This window comes from Brassica napus, chromosome A3 (genome assembly GCF_020379485.1).
Source record: "Brassica napus cultivar Da-Ae chromosome A3, Da-Ae, whole genome shotgun sequence".
NCBI classification, from domain to species: Eukaryota; Viridiplantae; Streptophyta; class Magnoliopsida; order Brassicales; family Brassicaceae; genus Brassica; species Brassica napus.
In genome coordinates, this window is record NC_063436.1 from 22,557,089 (window position 1) to 22,576,629 (window position 19,541).

A 19,541-nucleotide genomic window follows, 5' to 3' on the forward strand; every position below is an offset into this window, starting at 1 on the left:
CACTTTATAATCAATAATTACGTAGGGGCTATTACGTAACGTAGGGCAATTAAGTACGGACATTTCGTTTTTCGATGTCTGTGTCTCTCTTGAGTAATGGGAAGCGGGCAAATCAATGAAAATAAAAACCCAACCACAATACAAAAAAACCCAGCCGTATTACAACACAAAACCCAGCCGTATTACAAATAATAAACCAGCCGTTGTGCAAATCAATGAAAATAAAACCCAGCCGTATTACAACACAAAACCCAGCCGTATTACAACACAAAACCCAGCCGTATTTCAAAACAACATGAAAAGCAATTGCTTATGTCGGACAAGTTCTCGCATTATGTCCACTTTGACTGCAACGAGAACATATGTGCTCTTTCCTAGGACGTTTGTTTGCAAGTGCAACTTCTAAAGCAGATTTCATCCTATTTTCTTTAGGTCTTCCCGGTTGTTGACGAATAAACGGTGGAAAGCACTGTACGTTAGCCACGTTATCTGGAACAGGTAGCGCTGAGTCAACCGGCATGACCGATTCAGCGTATGCGCTAGCTAAATAAGTGCTTTTATAGTAAGGACTGCACAGTGATATTCGAGAAACATTTCTTTCCTCTGCAGCTGCGATTGCGTGTACACATGGTATTTTCTCGACATCGAAACGCCGACATGTGCACTTTCGCTCAACCAAATTAACAACATTCAAAGACTCGCCAGCAGCGCCATATTTAACTTCAGTGTGATGGTCATCAATCCTTTGAACCGTCCAATCCCGGGAGGCACTTACACGTCCCTATTAACAAAACCCAATATTCGTGAAACGGCTTACTTATTATTTATAAAGCTGGCTTATGCAATATAACGACTGACTTATTAGATTTAAAGACTGACTTATTTTACTGTTACGACTGACTTACTTGTAATAGTTTCTCCACACCGCGCGTGAGTGTGGTTGACTGCGATCTGGCATCCACTCTTCGTTCAGCAAACCATCTGGTCATCATAACCCGTATCGATTCCAATATTCGAACAATGTTAAGACCTCTAGCATGCGATAATGCTCTGTTCATTGATTCCGCTATGTTCGTAGTCATCAAATTGTACCTCTCGCCTGGGAAATAAACACGTGTCCACAGTCTGACATCAGCTCTTTCGAGGTAGCCGTGGAGATCAGGATTAAGTGCTTCAATCTCCTCGAAAATCATATCAAAGTCAGACATTCTAAAACATCTCGCCGCTTTCTTCACCAGCCGAAATACATCTTTTCCTTTGTACCGTCCCAATATGTTTTTATACAAATGATAGGTGCATATTCCACGAGCAGCTAACGGATACACATTTGTAATTGCTTTCCCTATCGAGTTATGCCTATCTGATATTATCGCAAGACCCTCCTGGTCAGGAATCAACACTTTTAGTTGCGTAAAAAACCAATTCCACGAATCATCATTTTCAGTGTCAACCACTGCGAAGGCTATTGGAAAAATCTGAAAGTTACCATTCTGAGCTAGTGCTGTGAGTAGCGTCCCTTTATATTTACCATTAAGAAACGTACCGTCGACGACAACAACTTTGCGCATGAAAGGAAACCCATTAACGCTCGCACCAAACGCAAGAAACACATACATGAATCTTCCAAGCTCATCGATTTGAAGACGCGTAACTGTATTCGGATTTGCCCTTCTTATCATGTATAAGTAAGAAGGCAAGAGTTCAAAACCACACTCAGGTGTGCCCTCATCGATTTCCCTTGCACATTTAAGCGTCCGGTGTGATTTCCAATATTCCATCTGCTCACATGAAAAAACAATTTACATAACTCAGCCACATCATATCATTAAGACGGTCACAACGTAAACATAACTCAACCATAGTTTTGTAACTCAGCCATTTCTAACATAAAATAACCCAGCCTATACTCTACCATAACTCAGCCGTTTCAACATAATTACCTTTACACCAAACTGCTTAGTGATAGCTATTCCGACACTCTCAGGGCGAACGGCCGGACCAACGTCGCCGAGAAAGTTCTTGTACAACTCTCCTAAAATATCCGGTGTTGCATTTCGAGATCGATTAGAACGCTCAGTTACAGAACATGCATGATCCGAGTCGTAAATACGAATATAAAACTGCGGGGACAATCCTTCGGTAGATGCACGAACTCTCCATGTACATCCATCAACCCAACACTTAACAACGTATGTTGTCAGGTTTGATATTTCTACATCAAAATCAAATTGATGCCTCACTGTAAAAAGTTTCAGTCGTCTCTTCAAATGCTTTTTAGTCAAGTATCGTTGTCCTACCGCAAGGTCTAACGACGACATCTCCAACTTCAAAACCTCCAGATTCCCTTTAGATTCGCTCATCAAGAAGTTCTGATATCTCTTCTTCGAAGGTAGCGTTGGTGAATCTTCGTCTTCTTCGATAGGAGACTCACCGTATGTGCTGAAGTTATCATCTTCAGATGACGCACCGTCCGAGTCATCGAACATATCAAATCGACTTTCAAATTCATCATCTTCTTCGTTTTCTTTGCCTATTTCATCTTCTCCGGCTACGTCGTGTATTTCAACGTTACTAAAGCAGTCATTCTCAATTTCATCTTGTTCATCCTCCAAACTGCAACCATCGTAACTCCCATTCTCTATAGACTCAACTTCTAAAGCTTCTTCTTCTAAAGCTTCTTCTTCTGAAGCGTCTTCTTCTGAAGCGTCTTCTTCTGAAGCGTCTTCTTCTGAAGCGTCTTCTTCTGAAGCTTCTTCTTCTGAAGCTTCTTCTTCTGAAGCTTCTACGTCTGAGCTGTCATCCTTTTTCTCTGTAATCTCCACACAGAGACGTAGTTGTTCGCTTTTCTTTAAGCTTAGAAAACATTGCAATTGTCGAGTGTTGGACACGTAAACTGGTGGAGTGTTGTGCGCCATTGTTTTCAATGTTTTATTCGAAAACATGTAGCTAAGCAGAATATGAACCTTCAAATCATTCAAACCGTAATCATCGATGACAGACTTTGTGAAATCTTCAAGTTTAGTTTTCTCACCTAAATGAAGAACTCTACACCCTCTACTGTCGACGTTGAATACATATCGTTTTTTCATAATCCATTTACCGGAAATAATAATAACGGGATCCATTACCATATGAGAAAGATGAAGAGGATAGATAACTGAGATGATGAAGAAGAAAAGAAAGGCTGTGTAATCATTCAAAAATAAGATGAAGAAGACAACTGAAAGGTCTCGTAACTCAGTTGTAAATTGGGCGACCGTTAGTGATGACATGTCAAATCCGAGTTGATGACATGGCAGATGACATGGAACATCGGTTAATCAGCCGACAAACAAATCAGTAACTCAGCCAAAATAAGTCAGCCATCATTTTTACACTTTGTCAGCCGATACATGGAAACATTCTAGTAATTAATCTTTTGACAGTAAGTCAGCCGCAATAAGGATGAACAACCATATGTCAGCCGTATCGTTACGTAAATCAGCCATCAAACGAGAACATTCTAGTAATTAATCTTTCGCTCATACGTCAGCCGCAAAGCAGCTGAGTTTACTGTTTATCCATGCTTTAACGGCTGACTAATACAAACCCAGTCGTAACAGCATCCCATACCTCAGCCGTGGCTTCAATAACCCAGCCCATCCATGTTCCTTTACTCAGCTGAAAAAAAGTTTCTCAGCCATTTCTTAACCACGACTCAGCCAAATTTTCCAGAAATCAAACCGCCAATGTATAAGTCAGCCGTCATTTGTATCATTAAGTCAGCCGTGGTCACATAACTCAGCCGGATTTCTGTAAATCAGTTGTATCGGCAAGCTGACTTATAGTTTTAAGTCAGCCACTTTCACTTAAGTCAGTCGTATGTATTAAGTCAGCCGTAACGTAAAGATAAATCGGCCGTAACTACGTATCTATCGCTTAACAGCTGACTTAATGAAAATACGGACGCGAATTCCTCCGTGGCGCCGGTTTTTTGCCTACGTGGCAGCGAAAAGTAATGGCATTCTCGTAAATACGTTTTTTCTCATAACGTAAAAAAAGGGTACGCTTGGTATCGAAAATATTCTAGTAATAAAAAAAAGATCTGTATCATTCTAGTCAATACACCTAAAATATGTAACATTCTAGTAAACTTCCCTTTATTCATCCACCCATGCTTTCTCCATCTATTGGGTATACAAAAATAGAACCAAGCTTTTGATATATGAGTCAATTTTTGTTACTTAGAAAGGTGACTTATAAAATTCAAATGAAATAGCTAATAGGTCATAAGAGCATCACTACTGGAAATTTCTCAATCTGAGTCTGTCAATATTTATAGATGATTTTTTTATAAAATTTATCTATGTAAATAAAATTTAATGTATACAAGTAAATATACGGATGAAAAGGACACATAGCAAGAGAGTTTCTCATAAGAAAGATTTTCTCCCTTTTCTACACTCTTTTTGTTGGTTCAAATTATTTTCTTATTTTTATTTTTAATATTATTATGAATGAAATACACTCATGAGATCAAATATATTGATATGGGTGTTCTAGCATACTTGCCATATCAATTTTCTGTTAGAAAGGTGTTAGAATGTACACCTAATTAATTTTGAGAACTTCTATTATGATTATAAACCATTTTAACATATATACGAAAACAATTGATGGCATAAATAATAAATAAATGAGATTTAATATTCCCTACACTGAAAATTGTGTTAGCTGTCTAGATATATTATTAGTTATCCTTTATAACACTAGGGATTAACCCGGGCTACGCTCGGGATTTTTATTTTTTTTCTAATTTAAGTTGTTAAATTATTTATATTTAGGCTATGATATATATTTATATAAATGTTAAGATGCATGTCATAATTAAAATTTATTTTTAAATTTTAACATGTTAAACTAACATATTTTTTACTATTTAAATATTTTTTTTGTAATTTTGTTGGCTATCTAGTTATCATATTTAGCAAAACTATATGTTGAGTGTTGGAATAAGTGTTTTAGATATTTAATTAAACTGCAGAGTATTTTCGGATCGACAACATGCTCAACAATCGATCGATCCGTAATAAGATGGTCGATCTCCTTGGCAAGGTAAGTACAATTTTAGCAAAAATATCTTTAATTTTCAAATATTAAGTATATAACAAATATTTTGAATTTTTTTTTTTGAATTGTATTTTTTGATTAAATTATTGTATTATAATGTTTATGTAAATATTTTTTGTGATGTTTGAATTTGTGATGTTCGTATACTTAACCTAGATGATATTGATGTTTAACAATTTATTTTTTTCTTGACATAGAAAATAATGATATATCAAAACGTATCTAATACTTGTTAAATGATAGTATAATGTAAATTACATCCATTATTTGAAAATAACCATTTGTTGTTTTTATTTTTTTTTTTAATTAGAAATTGTTTTTATTTAAAAACATTATTCATATATAATATAATAGTTTAAGTTTGGAAGATTAATCTATATATATAAATTATGTATATTTAAAAAAAACTTTTTAAGATATTATATATTGAGTAACTCAATAAAAGCTGAATTTCTTATCTTGAAAATCAGATATTTATATTTTTGTCTTCATGTTATACTCACCAATCCATCATTGATATTTATAACTCAGTATGTTTAAAAAAAAAAATAGTTTTAAGTAATAAACAAATTTAATAAATTAAATTCATAACCTATAATGTTCTGTAAACTATATTTGAAAACTCTCTAAAATTATATTTTAAGCATAATATTACTATTATTTAATTTAAGTTATTTTAAGCATAGTATATGCTAAACCAACTTAAATTATATTTACAATAGGACCATCCTAAACCGGTTAATAAACCAAAAACAATACTAAACCAACATGAACCAATACCTGATTCGGCGAGGAAAGAAGTGGTTCGAGATAAACGCTTGAATGGTTATTAACTGTAATGGTTTGATCATGAAAAAGTTAGTATGAATATTAACAATAAAATTATAGATTAGATTAATTTAAATTTGTAAGAATACCTTTGAATCTATGAAAAGCAATTCAATTCCCATGAATAAGTTTGGATTTTGGAAGTTGCGGTTTTCCCAACAATGAATCCATCTAACAAAAAGTTTGTTATTATAAAAAATCTCATTCAAGGTCATTAAAGGTTTTTGGGACGGCAAGAGTTGATGGTGAAACCTTTTTTTGCCCGAGTGCTTTGAAGTTTTCCTTGATAGTGTGAGGTTGATGTTGATGGAATAATGAGTTTTATAGGGACTTTTTTTATGTAAAACCATACATTTTTTTTTGTTTAATGTGGTATTTCTATTTTTATATAATTTATTACCATTTTAGGATAAATGTACATTTTAAGATAGATGTTTAAATCTTAATATACTTTTTCTATTTTTTTTAAATGTTTATTTCCATTTCTTATATTTTTTATTTACGTAATATCTATATTTTATATTAGATAGATACTTTTTCCATTTTTTTAAATTGTGTATTTACTTTTATATTATATATTTTACATTTTGAGATAGATGTTTAATGCTTAATGAACTTTTTCCATTTTTTAAAAAAATTGTGTATTTACTTATTATTATATATATGATTTATATATTATATATTTACATTATTCACTTATTATTTATTTTCCTGTATATGTATTTCCATTTCTTATACTTTTTATTTACTTAATATCTCTATTTTACATTTTAAGATAGATGTTTAAATCTTAATGTACATTTTCCATTTTTTTTTAAATTGTATATTTTCATTTGTTATACTTTCTATTTACGTAATATCTATATTTTAAATTTTAAGATATATTTTTAAATCTTAATGTAATTTTCCATTTTTAAATTGGGTATTTACTTATATTATATATTTACTTATTATTTGTTTTTCTTTATATTGTGTATTTCTATTTCTTATACTTTCTATTTACTAATAATTTTATATTTTAAGATAGATTTAAATTTTAAGATAGATGTTTAAATACTAATGTACTTTTTCCATTTTTTTAAATTGTGTATTTCCTTTTCTTATACTTTCCATTTGCGTAATATCTATATTTTACATTTTAAGATAGATGTTTAAATCTTAATATACTTTTTCCATTATTTTTAAGTTGCGTATTTCTTTTTCTTATACTTTCTATTTACTTAATATCTATATTTTACATTTTAATATATATGTTTGATATTTAATGTACTCTTTCCATTTTTAAAAAATTGTGCATTTACTTATTATTGTACATATAATTGATATATTTATATATTTATAATATTTACTTATTATTTTTCTATATATTGAGTATTTCTCTTTCTTATACTTTATATTTAGTTAATATCTATATTTTATATTTTAAGATAGATGTTAAATCTTAATGTATTTTTCCATTTTTAATGTAAAACGACAATGTTTAATAGAAGAACTTGGACAAATAGTCAAATAGTTATATATATGTTTTTTTTCTTTTTTTATAAAATGGTAATGTTACATTATGGAGATAAGCCGTTTTTTTAGTGAAAAATGGTAATCTTACATATGTTTAATGTAGTTTTTCCATTTTTTTATGTTGTATGTTTACATATTATTGTTATTTTTAAATGTAAAATGATAATCTTACATATGTTTAATGTAGTATTTCTATTTTTTATGTTGTATGTTTACATATTATTTTTTTATTTTCGAAATTACATATAATGTTTTTTTTTTACAAAATAGTAATGTTACATTATGGAGATAAACCGTTTTTTTAGTGAAAAATGGTAATCTTACATATGGTTAATGTAGTTTTTCCATTTTTTATGTTGTATGTTTACATATTATTTTTTAAAAATAAATATGTAAAATGGTAATCTTACATATGTTTAATGAAGTATTTCTATTTTTTATGTTGTATGTTTAAATATATTTATTATTTTCTAAATTATATATAATGTTTTTTGTTTTTTTTTATAAAACGGTAATGTTACATTATGGAGATATGCCGTTTTTTTTTTAAGTGAAAAATGTTAATTTTACATATGTTTAATGTAGTTTTTCCATTTTTATGATGTTTGTTTACATATTATTTATAATTTTCGAAAATTAGTAATATTAAAATGTAAGACTATATTTTATGCCACGTGTCATCTTTTGGGAGAAATTTTTTTTGCTGATGTGGACGCTCTATGGAGCCTCAAAAGGTTCCTTTTATTAGTTGTTTTTTGTTTTTTTTATAAAACGGTAATGTTACATTATGGAGCTATGCCGTCTTTTTTTTTAAAGTGAAAAATGGTAATTTTACATATGTTTAATGTAGTTTTTCCATTTTTATGATGTTTGTTTACATATTATTTATAATTTTCAAAAATTAGTAATATTAAAATGTAAAACTATATTTTATGCCACGTGTCATCTTTCGGGAGAAATTTTTTTTGCTGATGTGGATGCTCTATGGAGCCTCAAAAGGTTCCTTTTATTAGTAAGGTAATATTAAAATGTAAAACTATATTTTATGCCACGTGTCATCTTTCGGGAGAAATTTTTTTTGCTGATGTGGACGCTCTATGGAGCCTCAAAAGGTTCCTTTTATTAGTTGTTTTTTGTTTTTTTTATAAAACGGTAATGTTACATTATGGAGATATGCCGTCTTTTTTTTTAAGTGAAAAATGGTAATTTTACATATGTTTAATGTAGTTTTTCCATTTTTATGATGTTTGTTTACATATTATTTATAATTTTCAAAAATTAGTAATATTAAAATGTAAAACTATATTTTATGCCACGTGTCATCTTTCGGGAGAGGATTTTTTTGCTGATGTGGACGCTCTATGGAGCCTCAAAAGGTTCCTTTTATTAGTAAGGATTTGTACATGCATCCATTTAGAGAAAACAATAATGGAAACCAGGATATACAAAAAAAAACTCGTTTATTTTAGTTATTTATAAATGTGCATTATTATTTATTATCTTATGATTACTTGATTGATATATAAAATTGGAAAGGGGCCGACATCTTAGCAAATTTGAGCTGTTGCATGTACCGGTGTGTGGGGACAAGAGGAATCAAAGATCCACTCCTCTCGCCCTCTTATTATTCATTAAAAAATTATCGATTAACTGCAACCACTAGATCATCCGAAACTAAAGATCTTGATGATAACAATGATGACTTTATCATTAGTGATGGTGTTAAGATTTAATCTTAAACAAATAATGTGCACGAGGGAAGGTGCATCTACCAATGCTGGACTGACATGTCAGCTATTTGCATAATATACTCGCAAGAGAAGTACGGACAGAACTCTAAACAAAGTAACAAAAACATCCTTGTACCTTCCCTTCCCTGACTTTGCCCTCTTACTCTTAGAGATGAGTTTCGTGGGTATTACGAAGACTTTGATTTATGTAGTTTAAATCAGCGGGTTACAGTAAAGAACTTGTATGTATTTCTATATATGTTTTGTGCACAACTAGAGACTAATTAGCTAATAAACTAAGAGTGTGTTGTAAGAATGTTAAGCAAATAAACTCTATATTGGACAAGAGACTTGAAAAGAGAATCAAGTGCAGCTTCAAGTCCTTCTGTTCTTTCCTCTAATATCTCCAAAGTCTTCTTCACTGCCTTGGAGTTGTCTCCTTCCGAACGCAAAACCAAATCAAGATTCTGCAACTCGCTCATTATTGATGAAGATGAACGACCACCACCAATAAGTTTAGACACGAATTTGAGAGTACATGTATTAGTCTTCATCGACGTTGTTGTGGACAGGAACATGAAAAGGGATCGCAAGAGGGACACGGTCAACGCGGTGGTCTCAGAGCCATCCAGCTTCTTGAGGCCAAGAATAAGCTTGCTAGTCTCTTTCTTGATCTTTTTCCTGAAGACAAAGTACTCTTTGATCTGGACTTCCATGGATTTTCCGTTTCTCCTAAGTGCAGACTGAAGGTTAAGGAGATGCTCCTTAAGAGTGAGGATTAGATTTCTCGCTGCGTCACAAGAGTCTAGTAACGTGGCTGACACGTCAAGAGAATGCTCGGCTTGAGCGGTGGGAAGAGAGTGGTTGAGCTGGTGTAGAGAATGGTAAAGCTCAGATAGATTGAATAATGATACTTGAAGAGATTGAGAATCAGAGGATGAGTTTTGGCAAGTCTGAAGTTGAGATAGAGCAGCTTGAAACTTAGCAGAAGGATGGTGTATTCTAGATGGTAGACTTATAGATCTAACGGGCATATGGAGATGGGTTTCAGGAAATGCCATGTTTCTTGATTCTGCTGAAGAAAAAGGAAGGAGAAGTTGGGTATATATATGAGTGAAGGCATGTGAGGGAAACATAGGGATATTTAATTAGTTAATTACAGTACTGAATGTTTAGTTAAGCCACGATGCACATGGAGTTGAAGGAAGCTTTGAATGCTATGTTTTTGAACGTGAAACTAACTTCAAATGACAAGAGCTAGATGAAACCATTACTAGATATTGCCTTTGTGATTCCCATTTGATCAGCCGGTAAGAGTGGGCTTGTCAGAAGGAGGAGACATGGAAACATATGTGGCAGACCATTTCAGATTTTAACTCTTTTTTGTTTCATGCAATTGCACTTGTTATAATACTAATTGTTCACATTTCTTTTTTTGTCCCAAGACGGTCGTGAAGAGAAAGATGTTGTAAGTTATTTTATTAAGAGAAGTCTTTATCTAATATTTGATTAGGATATAGAAGGGCGGTTCAATGTTTTGTCCCATGATTCAATCAATCAAACTCGTTTTATTATATGGTTTTAAAACATGATATTGAGTGTTACAAGGCTGTCATCGAGTTCATGATCATCAATTAGAGGCATCGTTGAGTGAGAGACATGATTATGAACTAAGATAATAGCCTGTCTCCGTTACAAGAGCTATGCTTGTATATTAAACTTGTTTATCTAAGGAAAATAATCATTTAGGTCTTATGTATACGAATTCGATTAAAGTTAATTCAAGAGACGGTGTAATGTATGGGAAATCTTAAAGTGGTACTAATCAGACAAAAGATCTACACAAGATTTGATACATTGAACGTCGTCTTAAAAGGTGTGTTTCAAGAGTTGAGTTGTTTGAAACGTATTTTTTCTGGTTTGGGGTATTATTGGTCAACCGGATGATATCCAGCGGTTTAGTTCGCTTCAGAGGCCAATGGAGAAGAAACATGTTCGTAGGGAGGGTCTGCTATAGGAGAGATATCAAATTCATCTTACATGTTGAGCATACTTGAAAGGTTATGCATGTGTAAGTCCCTTGCCTAATCGAATTTATCTTCAAGTCAATTATATATACACGTCTTGGATATTTGAAATTCTATAAAATGAAAATAAGTATAATTTTCTCAAGATTGTCACTGACCTTAGCAAAGTTAATTTGGAGTAAAGTTTACAAATAATGGTGGAAACAGCGTAGATCAAGTTGTAGTTTTAGCTTACGTTAAGTAGAACTATAAGACTAGAGATGACCCTACGAACAAATCAAAAAGTCCTTCAAGTCAAAAGTAAATTTCTTTCAAGAAGAATTGATTTGCTAGCTAGAACGAAAAAAAAATAAAGTGAGTGACAAAGGAGAAACAACTGTTCTCACTAAGAAACTTAAGTTTCATATGAATTGAAAGTATTAGAAACCCAAGAGAATAACGTACGGATTATACACACAGACACACTGAATGCACATCTCACATGACACTAATTAATGAGGGGGTTGGTTTTAAACATTAAGCGAGTTATGAGCTATCTATATCTTATTTAGTAGAGATGATAACACTATGGAAGCTTAATAAGTTGGCTATGTCAAGCTTGACACACATGGATGAAGAGTTAAAATCATGAATAATGTTCACTACATAATTGCTAAAGACTCCTGTAATGACGGTTTCGCTCATTACATACTATAGTCTATATGCAAGTGGGGATGTCACGTTGAATTGCATCCATGATCTGGCAACATAACGAACACTACCGCACAAAAATACCTAATAACTTATTAACTTATTAGGTACCACGTTTTAAAAAAATCTTAATACCTAATAGCTTTATTAATTACCTTAAGAAAAATATCTAATTAATATGAGTAAGATTTAGGGGGGAGGTTCATTGCTTTGTCCCCTGATTCACCCAAAGGAAAAGAACACTTTGTTACAAGGTTTAAAATCAATTCGAAGCATTGTTGACAGAGAGAGACAAGATTATGAGTTAAGATAATGGCATGTCTCCATTACAAGAGCTATGAGTCTATATAAAAGATGAAAAGAAAAGGGAGGTACATATGATATTATTGTAATGTACGAAGAATCTTAAAAAGTGGTACGTTTCAGACAGAAAGATCTTCATGGAGTTTGATACATTGAACCTTGTCTCAAAGTCAATCCATGCTGCTTCAACCGTGTATACATGTAGTGATTCGGACAAAGGCCTGATGACTTAAAGGCCTAAATCGGCTTACTATCCGTTCATAAGACTCAAATGAAAATGTATCCACAAAGACACAGGCATGTAGACAAAACAGATAAAGCCCACAAGTTAGGACTATCGAGTGTTAATTTTTAACCGAAAACTAAACTATACCAAACCATAATAAGAGGTATTAAACCAAACTAAAATACTCAGATCAAAGACATGTTTTGAACTTTTTCCTCAAATGAAAATGTAAACTTAATTCAAATCAAAGACAATGTTTTGAATAAGAGACCAAAACCAATACCTAGGATTGTTAAAATGCAGTCACCAAACTAATTCCGAACCGTTCCTATTTTGAAGGAAAGGTAACATGATGATGATGTTCATTGCGTCTGGCCGAGGATTGTCAATGTTTAAAAAAAAAAAAATCAAATCTGACATTTAACCGGCTTTACTATTGGGTCACGTGGTTCAAACCCGGTAAGACTTTTGGTATTAACAGAAATTTCCGGTTTGAAACCGAAGCCGGTTCGAAGATAAACCCAAACCAACTCAAAACCTTCTTCCCGCAGCTTCATAATTCGCTTTCCCAATTCTCTTCTTCAGAGGAGCTCCGTACATCTCCGTCGTGTATCAGGTAAGATCTCAACTCTCTGAGAACACTTTGGCTTTCAAATTCGTATCAAAAGCCTCAAGATTTGTTAAAATCTTTTGATCTGGGCAGAGAGATGCAAAACTCTGAAGCGAAGAGAAGGAAGATTCATAACCCAAAGCAACAACCTTTGACTCCATTACCACCAAGAATCGGGAAGAAGGCTTCGTCAATGAACAAACCGGACCGAGTTTACGCGGTTTCGCATCAAACCGAGATGGTTAGTTCAGATTCATCAGAGTATAGAGCACTGAGGCGCAGCTATTTGCTGCTAGAGGAAGACAGCTTCGCGTTGGAGAGAGAGTTAAAACCACTTGAAGATGAGAAAGTTGAGATATTGGATAAACTCGTTGTAATGGAAGGTCTAGTTTGATCCTTGTTGATTACAAAGTCTAGGTGGCTCATTCAAATAGTGTAACAAATAAATGTTCCTTTCTATGTTCATAGTAGTGGTTGTTGAAATGTCAAGTTGTTATTTTTTTTTAAAGTGCCAAGTGGTATTCAAAAAATACATATGAACATGCAGGACATTGGTCTAATGGTATAAATGACTTTTTTTATTTCTTTTATGGGCTCTTTAATGATGGGGTTATCTAAACCAAAGATTGGTTTTGTTTTCCCGAGGGAGATAGAGCTAGAGATCGAGGATCAACTTATTCACCACCATCGTCTCTGGTCTGTGAAGCGGACAAACCGAAGAATCAGCCTGATATGGGCAAAGTCAGAGACTTTGGAGCTGAGGATCATATCCCATCTAACATACTCCACGCAGTCACCGCCATATCCATCTGCCTTAGCGCCATTTACTTGAACCTCGCTCTTGTTCTCTTCTCCCTCTTCTTCCTTCCCCCTTCTCTCTCCCTCCTGTATATTCATTCATACATACTCCCTCTCTCTCTGTTTCTTTCTCTGTTTCTTCAAAAAATGAAAATCCTCTGTTTTTGTTTTTTGTCAGGGTCTTGGGCCTGCTCTCTCTGTTTATCATCATCCCTATAGATGATCGTAGCAAGTACGGTCTTAAGCTAGCTAGGTACATATGCAAGCACGCAGCTAGTTACTTCCCCGTTACTCTGCATGTCGAGGACTACGAAGCTTTCAAGCCTGATCGCTCCTATGGTCTGTTACAATCTTCTTTCTATACTCCAAAAGTTGCAAACTTTTTGAGATGGGTTTTGACTTTTGAACCTGAAACTGCAGTTTTTGGTTATGAACCACACTCGGTGTGGCCCATTGGAGCCGTTGCACTTGTTGATCTTACAGGGTTTATGCCTCTTCCTAACATCAAACTTCTTGCAAGCAATGCTGTGAGTTTATGCTTCTCAAATAGATGATAAAATCCCTTTTGTGTGTTCTTTACATTTGTCTCTTTAAACTTTATTGTTTTTGCATTGGTGTTGTTAGATATTCTACACGCCGTTTCTAAGGCATATGTGGGCATGGTTAGGGCTCGCCTCTGCTTCTAGGAAGAGTTTCTCTTCTCTTCTTGAGTCTGGCTATAGTTGTATCCTGGTACCTGGTGGTGTGCAGGAAACATTTCACTTGAAGCATGATGTTGAGGTAGTAGCTTGCTTAGTAGGATTCACTTGTGCTTTGTGACATGTTTGGAAAGTATAATATTTGAGACTTGCTATTTCTAACTTTGTGATCTTGTGCAACATTAAGTTTAGTTATTTGTTGAAAACTGTTTTCTCACGTTGCAGAACGTCTTCCTTTCATCAAGAAGAGGATTTGTGCGGATCGCCATAGAACAAGGGGCACCTCTTGTTCCAGTTTTCTGCTTTGGTCAGGTAAAGGACAAAAAGGGTTTGCTTACAGGTGTAACTCTCAAAACTTGTGTGTCTTTGTTTCTGCTGCAGTCCCGTGCGTACAAGTGGTGGAAGCCGGATTGTGACCTTTATTTTAAACTAGCAAGAGCGATCAGGTTTACTCCTATTTGTTTCTGGGGAGTTTTGGGGTAAGAGCATGTCTCTTGTATTATACTTTGTTACATTTTGCGTACAAAATCTTGAAAGATGTAAGCTATTCCGGTTTGGTTTTGTAGATCCCCAATACCATATCGGCACCCTATTCATGTGGTGGTTGGTAAACCAATACAAGTTACAAAGTCTCTGCAGCCAACTGATGAAGAGGTTAGCTCATCTTCTTCTTGAATATTGTTTTTGTAGCTTCTTCTTGGTGTGTATAATTGCTTCTTAACGTTTCATTAGCTTATGATGATGTATTTATTGTATCTCAGATTGATGAGTTGCATGGCCAGTTTGTGGAAGCGCTTAAGGATCTGTTTGAGAGGCACAAGGCCGGAGCAGGCTACTCTGATCTGCAGTTAAACATTCTTTAAACAAATTTTCTGAAATTGGAAATTATTGTCTTTATGAATTATCCTTAAAATCATTTCTTGTTACCTTGCCCGTGGCATTAACCTGTGTATGTCACATCGAGTTTGCAGCAGTGTATAATATAGCAAACCTGCTTATACATGTGTTCTTCATGTGTCTCTTATATTGATTGACAGAGAATATACAGTTTTTGTGTTTTGCATGAAACAGTTTCAAGAAAAGACAGACACTGGAATTGAAGTGTCAACTCGGTTGTAGACTAGTTCAGTTCATGATTAGTCTGACTTTGAAACATCTACAAAGCAACCTAGTGTTTGGTTTAGGGCCTACTTAACGATGTAATTATGGTATGAAAAAAACTAATCTCCTTTAATACGTCTACAAAAGCAACCTAATGTTTGGTTGAGGGCCTACTTAACAGTGTTAGGGAAACCTAATATCATTAGACTAATTTGCGTCACAATTCACTTCACACACACTTATTTATAAGTGGGTCTGCTTTATTTTGACTCATAATGGGTTATTGGTTTCTAACAATGCATCCACTATAAAAGCGTTCTAGATGACAAAACAAATACTAAACTGAAGCTAATCATGTTCTGTATAAGAAAAATAAATACATAATTTATACACTCTTCATTGTGGTACTAGTAGTTGTATCAAATACACAATCCAAAATAACAGCAAAGCGAATAACAATAATAACTAATACAAACCAGCATCCTTTTGATGAGGCCGGTTTAGATAAGGTAGAAGTGTACCGGGTTTTATCTAACGTCCCTTAGGATTCATGATCTGAGAAAACACAGCACTTGGAGTGAGTCCATCTGAATCTTCACTGACCAAACTCCTACCACCAATACTCATGTCTATCCCACTGCTCCTCGAGTCACTAACATTCCCTTCATACACATCAGAGCCCTTGTCGTTGCTCTTCCCTTTACAGTTATCATCATCGTACTTAATCTCACCCATGTCCATCTCACTGCATATCCCTTTCCCGCTCTCCTCAGCACTTTCCTGAAGCTGCAACGCGAACTCTAAGTTCCAGAGAACATCTCCCATCGACGGTCTCTCAATGCCCTGGTCTAGTACACACTTCATCGCGGTTTCAGCAAACTTCTTGAAGCATTCCGGTGTGATCTTGCCCTTGAGATACGGATCAACGATCTGGTCAAGCATGCCTTTCTTGTAACAGTATGGTGCCCACTCAGCTAAGCTCACTTGTTCTTTCGCTAGCGTCGGGTTCAAGGCAGGCCGTGCGCATAAGGCTTCAAAGAGAACAACACCAAAGGAGTAGACATCTGATTTATCAGTCAGTTGCTGACGTCTGAAGTACTCTGGGTCGAGATAACCGAAGCTTCCTTTCACCACCGTGCTAACATGTGTGTGGTCAAGTGTAGGACCAGTCTTTGACAGACCGAAGTCAGAGACCTTAGCCACCCACTTCTCATCCAACAGAATGTTTGTCGTCTTCACATCTCTGTGGATGATCGTGTGTTTCGCACCGGTGTGTAGATAATGCAACCCTCTTGCTGCCCCAATGCATATCTCAAGACGCTGCTTCCAAGGAAGAGGAGAGTTCTGAGTCTTGTAGAGATGCTCTCTCATTGTCCCATGAGCCATGTAATCATACACAAGTATCATCTCGCAGTTCTCTTCACAGTATCCAATCAAAGACACAAGGTGACGGTGTCTAAGCTTCGAAAGCATCTCAATCTCTGTCTGAAACTCGTGCACACCTTGCTCAGACATAGGGTTGCCTCTCTTGATGGCTACCTTTGTAGTTCCACCATCAATCTCTCCTCTGTACACCTTGCCAAAACCTCCAACACCGAGCACTCGAGACTCATCAAAGTTCTTAGTAGCTGCTTTGATCTCAGCAAAGGAGAAGTGACGACACAGGTTTGAAGGAAGGGACGAGGCGTAGCTTCCTGTAGTGTTTGTCTTACCCGAACCACCAGAATGTGAGTTTCCATACAAAGACAGTGGAAGCCACCCTGATGTTGCATCACTTGCAGGCTGGTTTTCACCAGCCTTACGTCTACGGTAAGCAACCATTACACATAAACCAACAATAAGACCTAAAACAACTACACCACTGATTACACCTGCAACAATAGCTGTATGGCTCTTAGATGAACCAGTGCGAGGGCGTAACACTCTGGATGGATCTGCAGTCACTTGCGGACCAGGTATAGGATTAGGACCAGCAAGATTACCATCAGAACCATTCATCTTGAAAATCTCAACTCCATTGAGAATAGCATCGTAGTACTCCGGCTTGCCCCTCGTGTTTGGATGAAGAGCAAGCCAAAGATCTTGCTGTCCCTTACCATCAGGAGGATTCACAACGTAATCTTTATGTATAGGAATCCCATTACCACCCGTCCAGCCAGCAACATCAGCTTCAGACTCAGCTGTTTGGTTGTTGAGGTAGATTGTAAACACACGCTGGTTAATCTTAGTGATGTCGGGAAGAACCTCGCAGAAATGAAGCCTAACAAGATAAGTGAAGCCAGAGTCAATGCTGAAAACCCAAGTCAGGTTGAAGTTGAGGTTGATTTGAGCTGTGGGGGTCATGGACCTAGCAGTGGAGTAAACATCAACAGGAGCAATGTATGTAGGTGTGTCTGTGGGATACTTAATGGTCACGTTGGGATCAACAGTCTCAACGACTCCAATCCCCGCAGTGAAAATGTAAGGCGAGTCGTCGTACCATGACCTGTAAAGACCTGTATCTTCAGAAGGAGAGATATCATTCCCTCCCACGTTAAGCCTGTAAACATTCTCAAGAGCAGTGCTGTTATCGATATCGACCGCAGTAGAAGATCCCACGATGGACAAAGTCCCATCAGTGTTGCTGTATAGATCAGGCATTGAAGTCACCTCAATCCCGTTCACAAAGGCATAAGCATTTGGTGTTGATTCAGGTGTGAACGTTAGGTTCAAAGAAGCTCCACCTTCGACGTTCACTATAAACTCTTTAACGATGGAGGAGTAAGACAAGGCCTGAGCTGTTTGAGCAGCGCTGAAGTTCTTGAGAAGAGTGTAGGAGGAGGAGCCTAAGGTGACGGAGAAGAGGGAGGTCGTGGCGTTGAGGCCGTCGTACGAGTTGGGGTGGAAGTAGAGACGCACGAACTTACGACCTGAAGCGACGGGGAAAGAGTAAGTGAAGGGAGATCGGAAGATTCTAGCTGTCATGTAAGGAACCTCGGGGACGGAAGGGTCTTGTGTGGCGGCGGGAGAGGTTTTGGAGTCTCCGGAGGAAGACAAGAACTTGGATTTGACATCGGGGATCCATGTCCGGTTATCTGTGTCGGTTAGATCAGAGGAGCCACCACAGTTTAAGAGGATCTTGTCCGTGGGAGTGTAGTCAGCAGCTGAGGTTGATGAAGATAAGGATATGAGAAGGAGGAGGAGGAGGAGGAGGGAGAGACGTGATCGTCCCTCAGTTATCTTCATTGGACAGAGTTAGCTTTCTTCTCGATCTATCAGACAAAAAAAAATGAAAGAGAAATTTTACATGTCTAGAAATGGAAAGTTGTACAGATAAGGAAACTTATTCCGACAAAGAGTGGAACTCAAAATGGTTTCAGTAATAGGAGAGTGGAGTTGAACATACCTTGAGAATCGGTGAAGAACTCTAGCCGAATAAAACGGAGAGATTTGCGAGAAGACAAAGATATTTTGAGGAGAGAGAGAGAAGTGGACTAACCAACAGAGAATTAATTAAAAGATGAGAGATAGTGGAGGTAAGTATGGTTAAGACACGCCAAAAACGGACAGCTTTGTTGCCTTCTTCAACGCGTAACGCTAGTTTAAATTAAATTAACTGTAATGATATCTTATGTTTAGATTTTAGAGGGCTAGTTGAATTGAAGCCAGCTTGATAAGGAGATTGACGATAGTAACAGCTGTTATTATTACATACCCAACCGTCCAAGGATAATGTTGATTTGGTATAAGGATGACAGTTCGTTCATATGTGTATGAAAGCAAAGAGAATTTTAAAACGCGTATTTTTTTCTCTCTCTATGCGGTGACGAGTGACGATGACCCCTCGTCGTCTCTGAGCTGGCCCTCTCGTTGTAAAGCGAAAGACTGGGTCTTGTTTTTGTTTGAGAAACTCAACTTGTTTAGGTG

At 35.7% G+C, this 19,541-nt stretch overlaps 4 protein-coding genes across 4 annotated transcripts; 1 reads left to right on the top strand and 3 right to left on the bottom strand.

Moving 5' to 3' along the window:
* Nucleotides 1-310: 310 nt before the first annotated feature.
* LOC125607196 lies at nt 311-2,915 on the bottom strand. Its single transcript, XM_048777040.1, has 4 exons — nt 2,531-2,915; nt 1,941-2,452; nt 906-1,778; nt 311-781 (listed from the first exon to the last, which is right to left on the bottom strand). Exons 1-4 carry the CDS (start codon nt 2,913-2,915, stop codon nt 311-313), a joined length of 2,241 nt encoding a protein of 746 aa, XP_048632997.1.
* Nucleotides 2,916-8,869: 5,954 nt separating this feature from the next.
* On the bottom strand, nt 8,870-12,817 carry LOC125607094. The gene has a single exon (XM_048776751.1). It carries the CDS (start codon nt 10,316-10,318, stop codon nt 9,479-9,481), a length of 840 nt encoding a protein of 279 aa, XP_048632708.1. The 5' UTR covers nt 10,319-12,817; the 3' UTR covers nt 8,870-9,478.
* An 825-nt stretch (nt 12,818-13,642) lies between these two features.
* On the top strand, nt 13,643-15,597 carry LOC106448222 (diacylglycerol O-acyltransferase 2). The gene is made up of 8 exons (XM_013890141.3): nt 13,643-13,925; nt 14,015-14,175; nt 14,257-14,363; nt 14,461-14,616; nt 14,760-14,846; nt 14,916-15,013; nt 15,101-15,188; nt 15,296-15,597. The coding sequence occupies exons 1-8, from the start codon at nt 13,771-13,773 to the stop codon at nt 15,395-15,397; spliced, it is 954 nt and encodes a 317-aa protein (XP_013745595.2). The 5' UTR covers nt 13,643-13,770; the 3' UTR covers nt 15,398-15,597.
* Nucleotides 15,598-15,978: 381 nt separating this feature from the next.
* Nucleotides 15,979-19,219, bottom strand: LOC106448230 (receptor-like protein kinase FERONIA). The gene is made up of 2 exons (XM_013890149.3): nt 19,021-19,219; nt 15,979-18,886 (listed from the first exon to the last, which is right to left on the bottom strand). The coding sequence occupies exon 2, from the start codon at nt 18,858-18,860 to the stop codon at nt 16,167-16,169; it is 2,694 nt and encodes an 897-aa protein (XP_013745603.2). The 5' UTR covers nt 18,861-18,886; nt 19,021-19,219; the 3' UTR covers nt 15,979-16,166.
* Nucleotides 19,220-19,541: the final 322 nt, after the last annotated feature.